Below are 12,761 nucleotides of genomic sequence, written 5' to 3' on the forward strand. Positions count from 1 at the left end.
TGTATTACTTCACGTAATAGGAGCACTATTTCAATTTTTCAATTCATTCTGTTCACGCATACAGGTGCAAGATTGCCAGGAAAAGCTAAATATATCTTCCAGCAGGGTGTCATTGTCATTTGTACAGAAGCAATTTGCTTCTCCAGCACACAGAGGATTGAAATTAGCCTGAGGTACAACAAGCTGGGTTAAGCACAGAGCAAGCACTACCTCCTGACGTTCCCTTGCTGCCGCTGCCGGCGTCTCGCGACACCACGCATCAAACCCTTCTCTGTGCCAGCCTCCTCCAATTCCCTGTCAAACAAGTTTACAGGGGGAATTGCTGCTGCAGAGTTTCAGTGTTCATCAGCAAAGGCCTGCTCACACAAGCTGCACATCTGATCAAGGCAGCACCACCTCCCTGGCAGACCTCCCCGCTCCCACCATCGCTCTCCTCGTGTCCTGCCCCAGATTTGGGGGGGTGTTGCTCTCAAACACTTGTTCACAAAAAAATACCTCACAGATCCAGGCTGGGGCACCGTTAGAAAACAAGTGAAATCAATGGGGATGATAACAAATAGGTGTGATAACCACTTAACCTGTCCCTGCCACAGCAGCTCAGTGTCCTGGCGGTGCCCAGGCTGTGTGTGTGCTCCGGAGCTCCCGAGCCAGCCTGCATTGGGTTACAGAGCAGCTCTTTTGGTTACACTCCCTGCTTGTCTGTCTGAGGCTCCTGCTCTCCTGGTTGACAAACAGCAAAGGGAAATGGAGCAATTGTGTAACACCTTTCTTTTTTTTAACCTGAAACAGAAAATGCTTTTAATGGGGACACGGTGGCTGGTGAAAAACAGCCCTTTCTGGTTTTTTTTGGGCTGGTGGAAGATACAGTTTCCACCAGGCCACATCTACTGCCCTACATTTTCGGATTTATTGTTGCTTTTCTGTGTTCCTTCAGGGATGCAGGACAGAACTCTTTTCCTTGGGTGAAGTATCATCTCTATAAAATTGAAATGAGGAATTGCTCATTGATCCCCACATTCCCTGCTGTTAGAACTTGCCTCAAGCGTGGTCCAGTATATTTACATTTGCCACTTGTCCCAGTATCTCACGGTCCTCCAGAAGTTACCACTTTTCTGTTCTTTCCTGCCCTAAAACAGGCAGAATAAGTCTCTTCTTTGCAGAGTGTCTCCTGGATCAGCCTTCCTGTTTACCTCCCCTTACTAATATTCTATTCTTTGCAGTCACCCTCCACAAAAGTTTGCACCTCTTCATGATTCTCTTATATTCTCCTATTTTTCAGCTTTCAGCTTGTCTCTCCTTTGGATGTTCTCTTTTTATTTTTGAACTTCTGAAGTGTATAATTTAATACTCTGGTCACATGCTTTACTATAGAACCTTTTAAACTTTTAATTAAATTAATGGCACCTTTCCAAAACATCAAGAATTGCAATTTTTCAGCCTAAATGGAAAGTCTCCAGGAAGATACCAATTAATTCTTCTGTTCCAGCTCTGAGTTTTATGTGAGTCTCTATGCAATTCTGTAATATGCATTATGCAGGAAGTCACATGACTAAAAATGTTCTTTCTGAAGTTATAAATCTTCAGGTGGTGGCATAGCTTGGTTTAATGCAGTGCTCATTTTCCCCACTATCTTATGGATGCACAGCTTCACACAATGAATCTGGGCAATGACCTTCACTTTAACAGCTGATGCAGTCAAAGAACCACATATCACAAACATCCATGTCAGCCTCAGTGAAATAGTGCGAGCACTAAAACAAATCAGCAGCTACAGATTTCCATTCCAGCACACATCTGACTGATGACAGAGTACCAAACAACATCACAAACCTATTTTTTAGCCCATAAACATCTCCATTAAACATAATTTGGTAGAAACAACTTGTAAGAGGTGAGGTGTCTGGTTGTATGGACTCATGCTGGTCCATTTTAGTACATTAAGTTCTCTGTAAAAAGTATGTACTGGGCTCTTATGAACCTGAAATTCTTGTCAAATCTGTTTACTATGGAAAAAGACCTCACTGCTGGCTCAGTCACAGCACCTGCACCTGAACTGACTGGTTCTGGAAGATGTGTGAAGAGGCTTTGTATACACATCATGGATGTGGCTGACATTTCAACTTACAGCCCAAAATATCCATCAGGGAGTACAAAGCAATTACCTACTCTCATCTTGACAGAAGGGAGGGGTTGGAATTTGCTTTCCTAATCATTCAGGGCTGTTTGCTAAGGGTCTGAGGTAACTCCCACATATTAATAATAATCCAATGGATTTACAGGAATGCATTAGGCTCAGAGAGACCAAACACCTGCAAGTGTTCCAGGCCAGACTGGACAAGATTTTAAGCAACGTGGTCTAGTGGAAGACGACCCTGCCTGTGTCAGGGGGATTGGAACAAGATGATCTTTGAGGTCCCTTCCAAAACAAGCCATTCCATGATTTTACATTTGCATAGGGGATCTCAGCCTCAATGTGTGTAGAGGCCTTAAAACACTCTGAACATCAAAAAATCTGAGCTCTTCACTGAGACAGAGTTTGCATGAAGTTTGCTATTAATAAGGTTGTATGTGTCACGGGTTTTAACCATGCCACTGATTTTAATGGTAAGGTTTTCACAGCCCAGGACCAACAGTCATATACAACTTGAAACATTCTGAAACCCTGCCACATAAAAGCTGTAGTAAATTTTCTATATTTTCATTAAATTGCTTTCTGCTCTCAGTTATCCCTCTATAAAATCAGTATGAGCTTCAGTCTGAGGAGACTGACAGTAAAAACTGATTAAGTTTTTACTAGTTTAAGAAAAAAAAAGGAAGTATTGCAGTAAATAATCAGAAGACTGACAGCTTATCTCAGTCCTTATTGTTTTATGGTCCATCAGCATTTCAGACCTGACAGCCTCTGCTGAGGAACCAAATCCTCGTACCCTCCAGCTCTTCCCAAAAATGGAAAAGAAAGTCAGGATTCAGAGAGCAAAACCTAAAGTCTACAGCCTCAAGTCTAAAGTTAGGACACAGTACATTGCAGGCAGCAGGCTAAGAATAACAGAACAAACTCACGAGGAGAGAATTAACAATAAAACACAGGAACTCTGCCTCTCCCTCCACAACATTACCTAATTCTAATGTCACGAAGAAGAAAGCAGAGTGAGTGTGTGTGCAGGAGATAACAGGCTGTCACAGCACCGCTTCTACCCAGCGCCAGAAAATTAAAGTTTGATTATTCGGTAGAAGCTGAGCCGATCTGAGAGTCACACCAGTGTCCAGTTCACAGCGCAACTTACCTTCACAAAGAGCTCAATTTCAGGGTCCTTCCCTTCCCCATTAGCAGCAACAGAGTCTGTCATTTTTCACCCCCAAGGCTACCAGCTGATCTCTTGATATTAAGTGGCAAAAGGAGGTTTCACCTGCACGGCGTGTGAGTTTCCCTTCCGAACCGCTCCCACAAAGCTGTTAAAACATCACTTGTAATGATAAAGCTCGAAAGCAGTGGAGTAAACAAGTTTGCAGGCAATTAAATTAATAATTAAGAAAAGGCAGGCAGCAGAGGAGCAGTCCCTGTTACGGTAGTTCTTCAGAGCAACAAGTGCTGCTGTGCTCTGGTACAGGATCCTCATCTGTCAGAGCTGCAGCCCTCGCTGCCTGCCCAAAATAGCCCAGAGCATAAAAAAACAGAGGGTGGGGTTAAACTCATAGGGGAGGAGACAAGCTCCTGGTACCTACGGCAGGATCAGTCTCTGAACAAATAATTCTGCTCTTCCCTGTTTTCAGCGTTTCTGTGGTTCCCTCCCTCATTTTACAGCTGGGAGCACCAGGGACAGGGAAGAAGGAAGTCCTGCAGCCGGGCCGGTTTCGTTGCTTTAAGCAACAGTGATGTTTTTTCTGCTTTTCTGAAGGGTGTTTGTCCTGCCTCTAGCTGTTCAAAGTCCTAATATTGTTATTGCAGAGGAAGGTAAGAGAAAAAGAGCCAGTGCACTGCTGTTGGATCAGTCAAGGAATGGGAAGAAAAGCAGAGCTTTGCCTCAGCAACCCTCACCATGTGTGGGGTACAAAGTGGTACAGAAGCCAAAACTGAGTACCTGGGTGAGAGAAGCACCTGTGATGTGACCACTGCTGATGGAGCTCAGGAGCAGAGGAATGGGAATGTTTGGGTCCCATAACTATTTCTCAGCATGTCCCTCAGCGTGCTGGGTGTAGAGGGGGGACAGAAGGGCGATGATTTGCTGGGTGGAGCGTGTGAGGACAGTTCCAAGGGCTTCAGCCTGCTGCTGACATGCTGCTGTCATCCCTACTCCCCTTCCTTCACCCTGCATTCCTGGCGTGACTCAGAGGGCACCGCACAGCAGCCCTGACATGAGGTGGCACCTATAGAAAGTCCTGACACAGCCAAAAGGCACGAAGGGAGGGAGTGTTGGCACAGGAGGGGACAGCAGGCAGAGGTGAAGGGGTCAATGGCACCTCCTCCTCATCCCCATCCCTGCCTGGAGGGACTTTGTGTCCTCCTGCCCTCGGGAAGTGTCTTCCTACACTTCTGCCCCTGATCCTGTTTCAGGACTGCCAAAGCTCTGGCTCACAGGTTGTTGGCAGCTCAAGCTGCCAGGCATGAGCAGTTTTACCTTCCCCTTCTGACACAGAGATGCCTTTTGGGGAGGGTTTTGACATGATCAAACACTCGCCTTTCCTGAAAGTGCTCTTAGCTGTGTGCCTCTGTGATGACCTCCAGTTCTCTCTGTAGGCATTTGACACAGCTCCAGAGCAGTCACAGCCAACACCTCCATGGCCATGGCATTTTGGGTAAGTTCTATGGGAATTTTCCCACAACAGCTGCTTCATGTGCACTACATGAAGGACTGAAATGGTTAACAAGTAAATCTCATTATGCTGTTGCAACTGTAATTACAACATAATCATCATTATAATTACTGTAAAAGTATGCTTATGGTTTTTAGATCTAATTAGCACTCATTCAAATTACTAGAAGGTTAACTATAAGAAAATTAAGTGTTATTACTCCTTTGATTTCAAATTTTTACATGTAATTTTTGGACTAGGTACATTAATTACCAAACATTTAGAGTACAATTATTCTTAAGCCTACCGGCAAGTTTCCAAGGACATGGGCTAAGTGTACTTACATGTGGCAGAAAGAATCATTGCATTGTAATTATGTATTACAGTTATAAAAGTCTGCCAAAAACTTAAGAGTAATCACCGTATCTCTAAAATGCGTCCCTAAATAATGCATTATTAACTATACAATTATAAGCTTTTGGGATTTGCAGAAAAATTGTTTAGCTATAGCACCTCGTGGCAACATAATTTCTCTTTAATAGAGGTTCTTGGTAACAATAGGAAATGGATCATCTTGACTGAGGTTACCTCAGTCTCACTGAAAACATTGTTTTGACATAGGCAAGTGGTTTGAACAAGTTATATCCCAGGACCATTGGCTCTGGAAGAGAAGATACTGCCAGCTGTGAGCACAGTAATAAGGTAATGCTGCTAATGCTAAACCAAAGGGTAGAAATAAAATCAGCTATCCCAACATCAGCACTTACAAGTTGTGATGCATTACAAATTGTGACCTATTTAGATGTCTATTTTAGAATGAAAAAATATGTCCTAGAAGTGTCTAATTTTTTCCACTGAGCCCAGGGTAATGAGATAAACATGTAAAGGTCAGACAAATCCTGCAGTAATTTTTAAGTAGAAGAAAGCTATGGCTTTAGAGCCTGATCCCTGTGCCTGTACCATCCCTCACTCCAGAAGTTGTGTGTGCCTTGCACTTCTGAAAGTCAAACTCTAGATGTAGCAATTTCAGTAGACACCCAATGTGTTAAAACATTCAAATCCTTCCCTCCCAGTTACTGTCTGGGCTTAGTGGTGTGTTATAATTAGTAATTAGTTTGCAGATGAAGATTATTGTGCTGAGGCTCAGCAAAGCTGAAGGGAAACTTTGCAATACAAAGGGAGCAAAGGTGCCCTGCAGCCATTTCCATCCTAACCCAGATATAAACTGTGCAGGGACGGGCCATATTCCAGCTGGCTCAGGGTGTTCTGGGCAGTGCTGCCACTGGAAGGTGCCTTCCCCATTTGTTTCCATCTCACCCCCTGCCCCAGGACCTGATATGGGGTGCTCAGAGGCTGCAGAAGTTGAGGAGTAAATACCACACACCTGGTGTTCCAGCTGTGCTTTGAGGTATCCATGGAAAGAATAAGCCAGCCCACCTCAAAAAAAAACCCCCTCTGCTTTACAAAAATACCCCCATGGAATCCCTAGAAGAGACCAAACATAACAGACAACATAACTTGTTCATAATGCTGATTTTTTGAAAAAGAGATTCTGGAAGCTGAATTTGTGATAAACATTGTAGAAGGCAGTGAGTAGGAGGAAATATATATATATATATATATATATATATATATGCACTGCTTTAGGAATCTATTCATGCATTTACTGCTTTTCTGTCATATAAAACTGACTTATCACTTACATCTGGGTGGAACCTTTCTGACTATAATGGTTTTTAATGTCTACACAGCTCTTTTGTGTGTTATGAAATCAGCTCTTTCTTCAGCCAAATTAAGGGTAAGGTACTGATAAATAATTAGTACACTCTCATTTTACTGCAAAGAATGAGTCACTTAGTTTGGCCTATCATTTTCTCACAAGTCAGAAGTAGCAGAGGCTTTGAGTTACACACAAGAACATTAGACACTGAATTATGAACTCCTCATAAGCCAAGTCATTATAGTTTGAGGTTTATGAGATATAGAAATGAATATGAGCACATCATCCCATTAATAAAAGAAGAGGATGGCTTCAGAAAAGGAACAGTCACATCCCTACGTAAGACTCTATTGTAGGTGAACCCTGGTGCACTATCAGCTTTCACAGGCCTGATCCAAGCTTCACTTCCAGCAAAGATTTGTCCTGAGGGGGTGAAGCAGAGGCCAAGCATCCAGAATGTAACTCTATCAGTTCTCCAGCACACTGCTACGTTACCAAGAAGGATCAGAGCACAAAGCACATCTGTCCCCCAGTGCTTCCATCCAGCTCCTTCCATCAGAGCAGGTATTGCAAGTTTTGTACCACACAGACAACATTTTTCATTGTGATGAAAAGATGTAAAAGCTTGGTGCAGCTGCAGTAAATGCTGGAAATGGTATTCAGGGCTATGATTTTACCAGGGAATTTTTTAACTGCTTAGTTGTCAAAAACCCCACACCTAAGCAGCAGCCAGGGTAGTTTGAATAGGTTATGGAAACATCTCTTCCAGAGACAGTTCTGAATTACTGACAATTTCCATCTGCATTTACTGGATGCTAGTAGTTTTGATATGCAACACATGAAACAAGTTAACAAGTGCAAGGAATCAATCCTGTAATTTTTATTTTCTTTTGAGTTACAATGTGTCACTATCAATTTCTTGTCTGAATTTCAGAAAAATCAGGAGATTTGTCTCAGATATCTGAGGCCAGACAGCAGGTCTGTTCCCCTCCCCAAATGTACAAGACATGCAAGGACATACAAAGCTCTTCTCATCAGCCTCATGCCAGCACTCGGTGACCAGATACTTTTCCTTGACTCTAAAGATGTACAGTACCTCAAAATGTGTTTGTTTGATGGAATAACTGTGATTTTGTTCCTTTTTGTAAATTTTCCCACACTCAAGATAATGGAAGAAAAGACATCAAGAGATACAAAAACAGCTGTGCAGCCTGGATGTTCCAATAAATGGGATGGGATGGGATGGGATGGGATGGGATGGGATGGGATGGGATGGGATGGGATGGGATGGGATGGGATGGGATGGGATGGGATGGGATGGGATGGGATGGGATGGAAAAGCCTAAACCAGAAAACTTTGCACTCCATTAACTGGCCAGTTTGAGGTAACCCTCTCCATACCCACCCCCAGGTATTATGAATCCATCACAGCCATGAGCTATAGCAGCTCTCCATTATCTTTTTATTAAAAAGCATTCTTTCAGCTCTAAAATTATCTTGCTGAAACTCTTCTGTTTAACAGAATGAATAAGTTCAGAGTGGAGTTTTGCAAAGTTCTAGTCCAAAATCATGGAATTATTTTTATATATAATTATGTTTTCACATGGATGCAGCACCAAACTTTGCTGTAACATTAATAAGCATTAACACCTTCAAGAGAGAACCTGAAGATAAAAACTGAACCTGCTGTTCAGTGTGAAGAGAGATTGCATTATGGATTATGATCTCAGTGCTCACATAGAGAGAGCCTAGGTACCCATTTGTAAGAAAGTGGCTCTGAAAAGGTACAAAATCATCTTCTAATGCTGCATTCAGTACAGAGGCTTCTAGAGGGCAGTGGTTTATTTCACTATCATTCCAAAACTGACATTACAATTAAAAACAAAAGATACTTCCAACCAGGACTGAGACTGCTCTGGAAAGTGGTATTGTAGGAGATACAATGGAGAGCATGACAGATTGTCCCAAACTGTGAGCCATATGGATAATGCAGCTGATAAAAGGAGAAATGTGGAAATCCTCAGCCCTTGCTTTTCAAAATGAATCCTCCATGCTATCAAGTGTGGTGAAAAAAACCAGTACCAGGTAATTGTGATGTACCCATTGTTGTTGACTCACTACTGTCATAGAACTAAAATTACATTATTTTACTTCCAAGTCTGCAACAGAATAAGTAATGCCTATTCCTCTCTTGTTTTACAGGAGTTCATCATGTGAGTCCCTTTTTAGATTATTTCTGTTCTCTTCTTTGCATGCTTATCATAAATTAAGTCTAAATTAATTAAGATTTGAAGTATGAACATGCAAACTAGGATTAAATCCCCTCCAAACAAAAGATCAGCACACAATACACTACTTTAAACCTAATTTATGAATTATTTTTTACAGAAAGTGTTCAAAACGGCATGTACAACTCATGCACATCTCAGGCTAGGCTTCAATTGCTCCCAGGAATTAAGGCTCAAAGAATGCACAGTTGCTGCTGATTTCATTGGACACATTTGTGTTTCACACTGTTGTTTAGCAAACAATTTGGCTGAGAGCTGAAATTACTTTCTGTGTTCTGATGCACGTTATTTCTAAAAGTTGAAGCCTTCAGCAGCTCAGTTTGAAATTACCCATTACTCAGGCTAGTGCCCATGGGTTCACACGCTGGCAGCAGCACCTGCATGGCAGGTTTTGTGCATGGATCTGCACTGTGGGTTTCAGAATCCTCTGTGGTGTAGGTACTGTTTGGCATAAGAAAAGGGCCTCTGGATTTTTGCTCCCTGATAAACTCACACGGGATCAGTGTGAAATAGCAGGGCTCAACATCCTTACATCCCTCTGTGGCAGCACAGTTTAACCTCTGCAATGGTGATGCCTCTGGTCAGTGGCAGTGCTGCTAGCCTGGGTTAATGCAGCTGGCTGACCTCGAGCCTCTGTGAACTGAAGAACTCTTCCATTCTCCTTAATAAATTGCCTTCATTCATTTTTCATTTCACCTTTTGGTACTTCTGTGATAAACTTTCCACAAAGTTTGCCAGCTCACTTGCCTTAGTGCATCACCTCAAGCTGTTATTAAATGAACGGTGGGTTCTTTGTTCTTTTTTTCCTTCCTAAGAACTTCAAAGTAAGAGTTCAACATCTTGCAGCACCTAAAGTTGAGTTGGTGATACTCCATTTTAGGTTTGGTTGGGGTGTTTTTTCGTTTGAGGACCCTTTTCACTGCAGAGTTAATGCAAACAACCAGGATGAATTGAAGCAAGGTGGTGAGTTAAGCACAGATGTGAACTTCTCTTCTGCAAATACTCTTTTACATTAGCAGATTTTTGCTGGTAACCATCACATTAACAGATTTTTGCTGGTGACCAGCAAACCCAGCTCATTAGGACTTCAAAGAACATATCCCACATTCTTAAGTGAAAGATGGTTGTGGTAATTCTTGAAAAGGTGGTTGGCTTAAGACCAACAGTAAATTTTTAGTGAAATTCAGCACTGAACACAGTCTAAATAACAGTGGTGCCTTGTTTAAGTCTGTCAGAAATGGGAATACTGGGCAGTCTAACTAGAAGGACATAAGGGGGTTTTTTGCCTCTTAAGTGGAAGATTTTCCAAAAAAATTCCATCTTTTGCCAAAATCACAAATTTTCACAGAGCACGTAGCAGGTATCACTTTTATAAGAAAAGTGTGGACCCTTGGCCACTGGTTGCAATACCTGGGAGGAACTTCACAGACCACCAAAATGTCAAAGCCCAGTTTGTCTTTGCAGTGTCACTGCTCAGACACAACTCTGATGCAATTCTGTAGAAAATGAACTTAGGTTTTCCTGTGAGGCCTACATCAGCTGGAAAAGTTCTAATGAGATATGGACTCCTTTATTCACTATTAGCCACTTCTACCCATTTCTAGCCAAGCAGCAAGTCACAGTTGATACCAGACTAATTAATAAATATATATAAAGTTATTTCATGATGTTGAGAGAAAATTAAATTCCCCTGCAGAGGGTGGCAGCAAACAGAGACTCTCTAGTTAAGCCTTGCCTACAGGTTCGTGCAGAAAATTGACCTTCAGAGAAGAAAACAGAGTTCAGAAGGGTGAAGCTGTGGGTGTTGTGAGGTTTGCTCCTCTCAGCTCTGCCTCTCGACTAGGTGGATGTCACTGTGGGGGAGTTTCTATCATCTCTGACCATGCTGGGTCTCCTGACCAGAAAAAGGTGACTTTAGGGTACAGAATTATCAAACCAACACGCTCTGCAATTCTCTCATATGCCATGAGAGATCTAGCAAGTAAACAACAAATTAAAAGGTAATTGATAGCCCTTTTTAGACAACTAAGTATATAGAATCAAAACTGAAAGTAAGTTAGCCAGGTCATCTATCACTCTCCCAAGATATTATAAGCCTTGCACTTTATTATTGTAAACCAGAAAAAAAAAAATAAATGCTGTAATGAAAATGAAGGGGAATCCACACATAAAAACTTCACAGTGCAAAGCTTCATAAAATCAGGGGAGGACTCAGAGCCACTGGAAGTAATACATGTGGGAATAGTTTACTATCGATAGGGCTGATAGTGACACTGATTTTTAATGCTTCCTAATTCTTCTCCCATTTACACCCTGTTTTCAAGTAAAAGTAACTTTTCCCAGACTTTAAAAAGAGAGCTTTTCAACACTAGTGTCTTCTCTATTCATCCAAAGGACTTCAGACACCCAAAGATTTATCTTGCAATGCACTCAGCCACTGAACTCACTGATTCCCCAGGCTACATCCTAAAACAAAAGCTTGAAAGTGAACAAAAATGCAAGGAAATTACCTAATTTCCCCAGAATCAACAGCAAGCTAAGAATAGACTCCTGAACTCCTCAATGTCAGCTTAGTCAAACCATTGTCAAATGAAAATACGTTTGTTTTCCCAAGTGTTCAGAACTCCATTGTCATGGAGTACGCTCTCCATACAGGTGATTATGTGAATATATACAAAAGTACAACATTCTTGTACACAGTATTCTTCAGGGCACATTTCCAAAGACATTCCACCAGCCCACCTGCCACGCTCTGCTTGGAAAATCTGGCCTTCTGTCTGTCTCTTTTTTTCTTTTTTTTTTTTTTTAATTAACATAGAATGTACTTGGTTCCCATCCCCGTGAGTCACACAGTGCAGTCTTGACAAGTTAATTGTTAAGTGGAGCTAGGTAGCAGAGTGTTCTTTGGTCACATCCTGGCAGGGCCTTGGAGAGCACGCTCTCCTCCCTGGCTGGCGGTCCAGCAGGGAATGCCAGGCTGGCGGAGCACGGGCCGGGTTTTTGTAGCAGGGCTATTTTTAGCTGTTATCAGCCGCGGGTGTGGGGCCAATCCGCGCCCGGAGCCGCACAGAAACTCTGCCCTGGCCAAACTTCACTCGCTGCAATCTCCCCGGGGGGGCAAGTGGGTGAATTTGCTGCTCTGGAGTTGGGCTGTTCTTTATACGGCTCCTGCAAGGCGCCAGCGCACCAAGGAAGCGCGGTAGGAGCATGAGCAAGTTACTGATTCAACAGATAAGCATCCTGCCTATATTTGGTGAAAATGAGTGAATTTAAGGTGCCTCATGAAGTCCAATGAGTGATGTAATCATTCAGTCTGATATACATATAAATCAATCTGTGGTGTTTTTACAAAGGTGGTGATTTTTATGTCACTGTGTAACTATGTACTGTGTAACTGGAAACTACTTACTGTGATTATTTACAAATCCATAACTACTTACTGTGATTATTTACAAATCCAGCTCACCAAAGAAAGGGAAGACAGATTGGTGCCTCTTCAAAACGGGCCACGTGGTGTATAATAGACTTTTAAAACTGGACCTTTGTCCAGCTTATTCTTTTAGTAACTTTTCATGGAAATATGACCTTGTAGTAACTTTAGACTTTGAGAAATGAATTTGAAATGGTGAGAAAAAAGTGTATTAAAATGATGAAGAATTTCTGATGGCATTAAGAAAAATAAAAATGTTATAAGATTAAATTAGTTCTCCCAGTATTTCTGTTTACTGAGGACTTGCCAGTATTATTTGGGCACCTCACTGGCCATTTCTGGCTGACAGAGACGATCTTGCAATGAGGGACCACCCAAAGTATCAATGTTGCAGCTAAGGATTAACATATTTACAGAGCAAGTATAAATGTGAGCAAATATAAAACAACTCTGCTAGTCAGATTTTTAATCAATTAGATTTTAAAATGAATCCAAAAATAATAGAAATACATGTGAGCAGAGGTCTGAAGAG

At 42.0% G+C, this 12,761-nt stretch overlaps 1 protein-coding gene and 1 long non-coding RNA gene across 12 annotated transcripts in view; one reads left to right on the forward strand and one right to left on the reverse strand.

The window, feature by feature from the left end:
• CLIC5 (chloride intracellular channel 5) overlaps positions 1 to 12,761 on the reverse strand; it is an 86,518-nt gene that overhangs the window by 55,467 nt on the left and 18,290 nt on the right. The window contains exons 1-2 of one of the 9 annotated variants that reach the window (XM_064411700.1): positions 3,724 to 3,851; positions 3,285 to 3,450 (exon numbers count right to left, since the gene is read on the reverse strand). The exons of 7 other annotated variants lie outside the window; for them this stretch is intronic. In XM_064411700.1, coding sequence (XP_064267770.1) covers positions 3,285 to 3,347 — 63 coding nt within the window. In that variant the 5' untranslated portion in view covers positions 3,348 to 3,450; positions 3,724 to 3,851. Of the gene's footprint in view, positions 1 to 3,284; positions 3,650 to 3,723; positions 3,852 to 12,761 lie in introns of those variants that run through there. One more of the 9 variants, XM_064411699.1, reaches the window with a different exon arrangement.
• On the forward strand, positions 3,701 to 7,720 carry LOC135295886 (uncharacterized). Of its 3 annotated transcripts, none has more exons than XR_010357945.1 (5): positions 3,701 to 3,952; positions 4,736 to 4,794; positions 5,413 to 5,493; positions 6,890 to 7,075; positions 7,446 to 7,720. It is a non-coding gene; the product is annotated as an uncharacterized LOC135295886 (long non-coding RNA). The 3 variants fall into 3 exon arrangements; XR_010357944.1 differs by having other exon boundaries at positions 6,923 to 7,075; XR_010357946.1 differs by lacking the exon at positions 6,890 to 7,075.

The sequence above is a fragment of the Passer domesticus genome, chromosome 3, assembly GCF_036417665.1.
Source record: "Passer domesticus isolate bPasDom1 chromosome 3, bPasDom1.hap1, whole genome shotgun sequence".
Classification (NCBI taxonomy): domain Eukaryota; kingdom Metazoa; phylum Chordata; class Aves; order Passeriformes; family Passeridae; genus Passer; species Passer domesticus.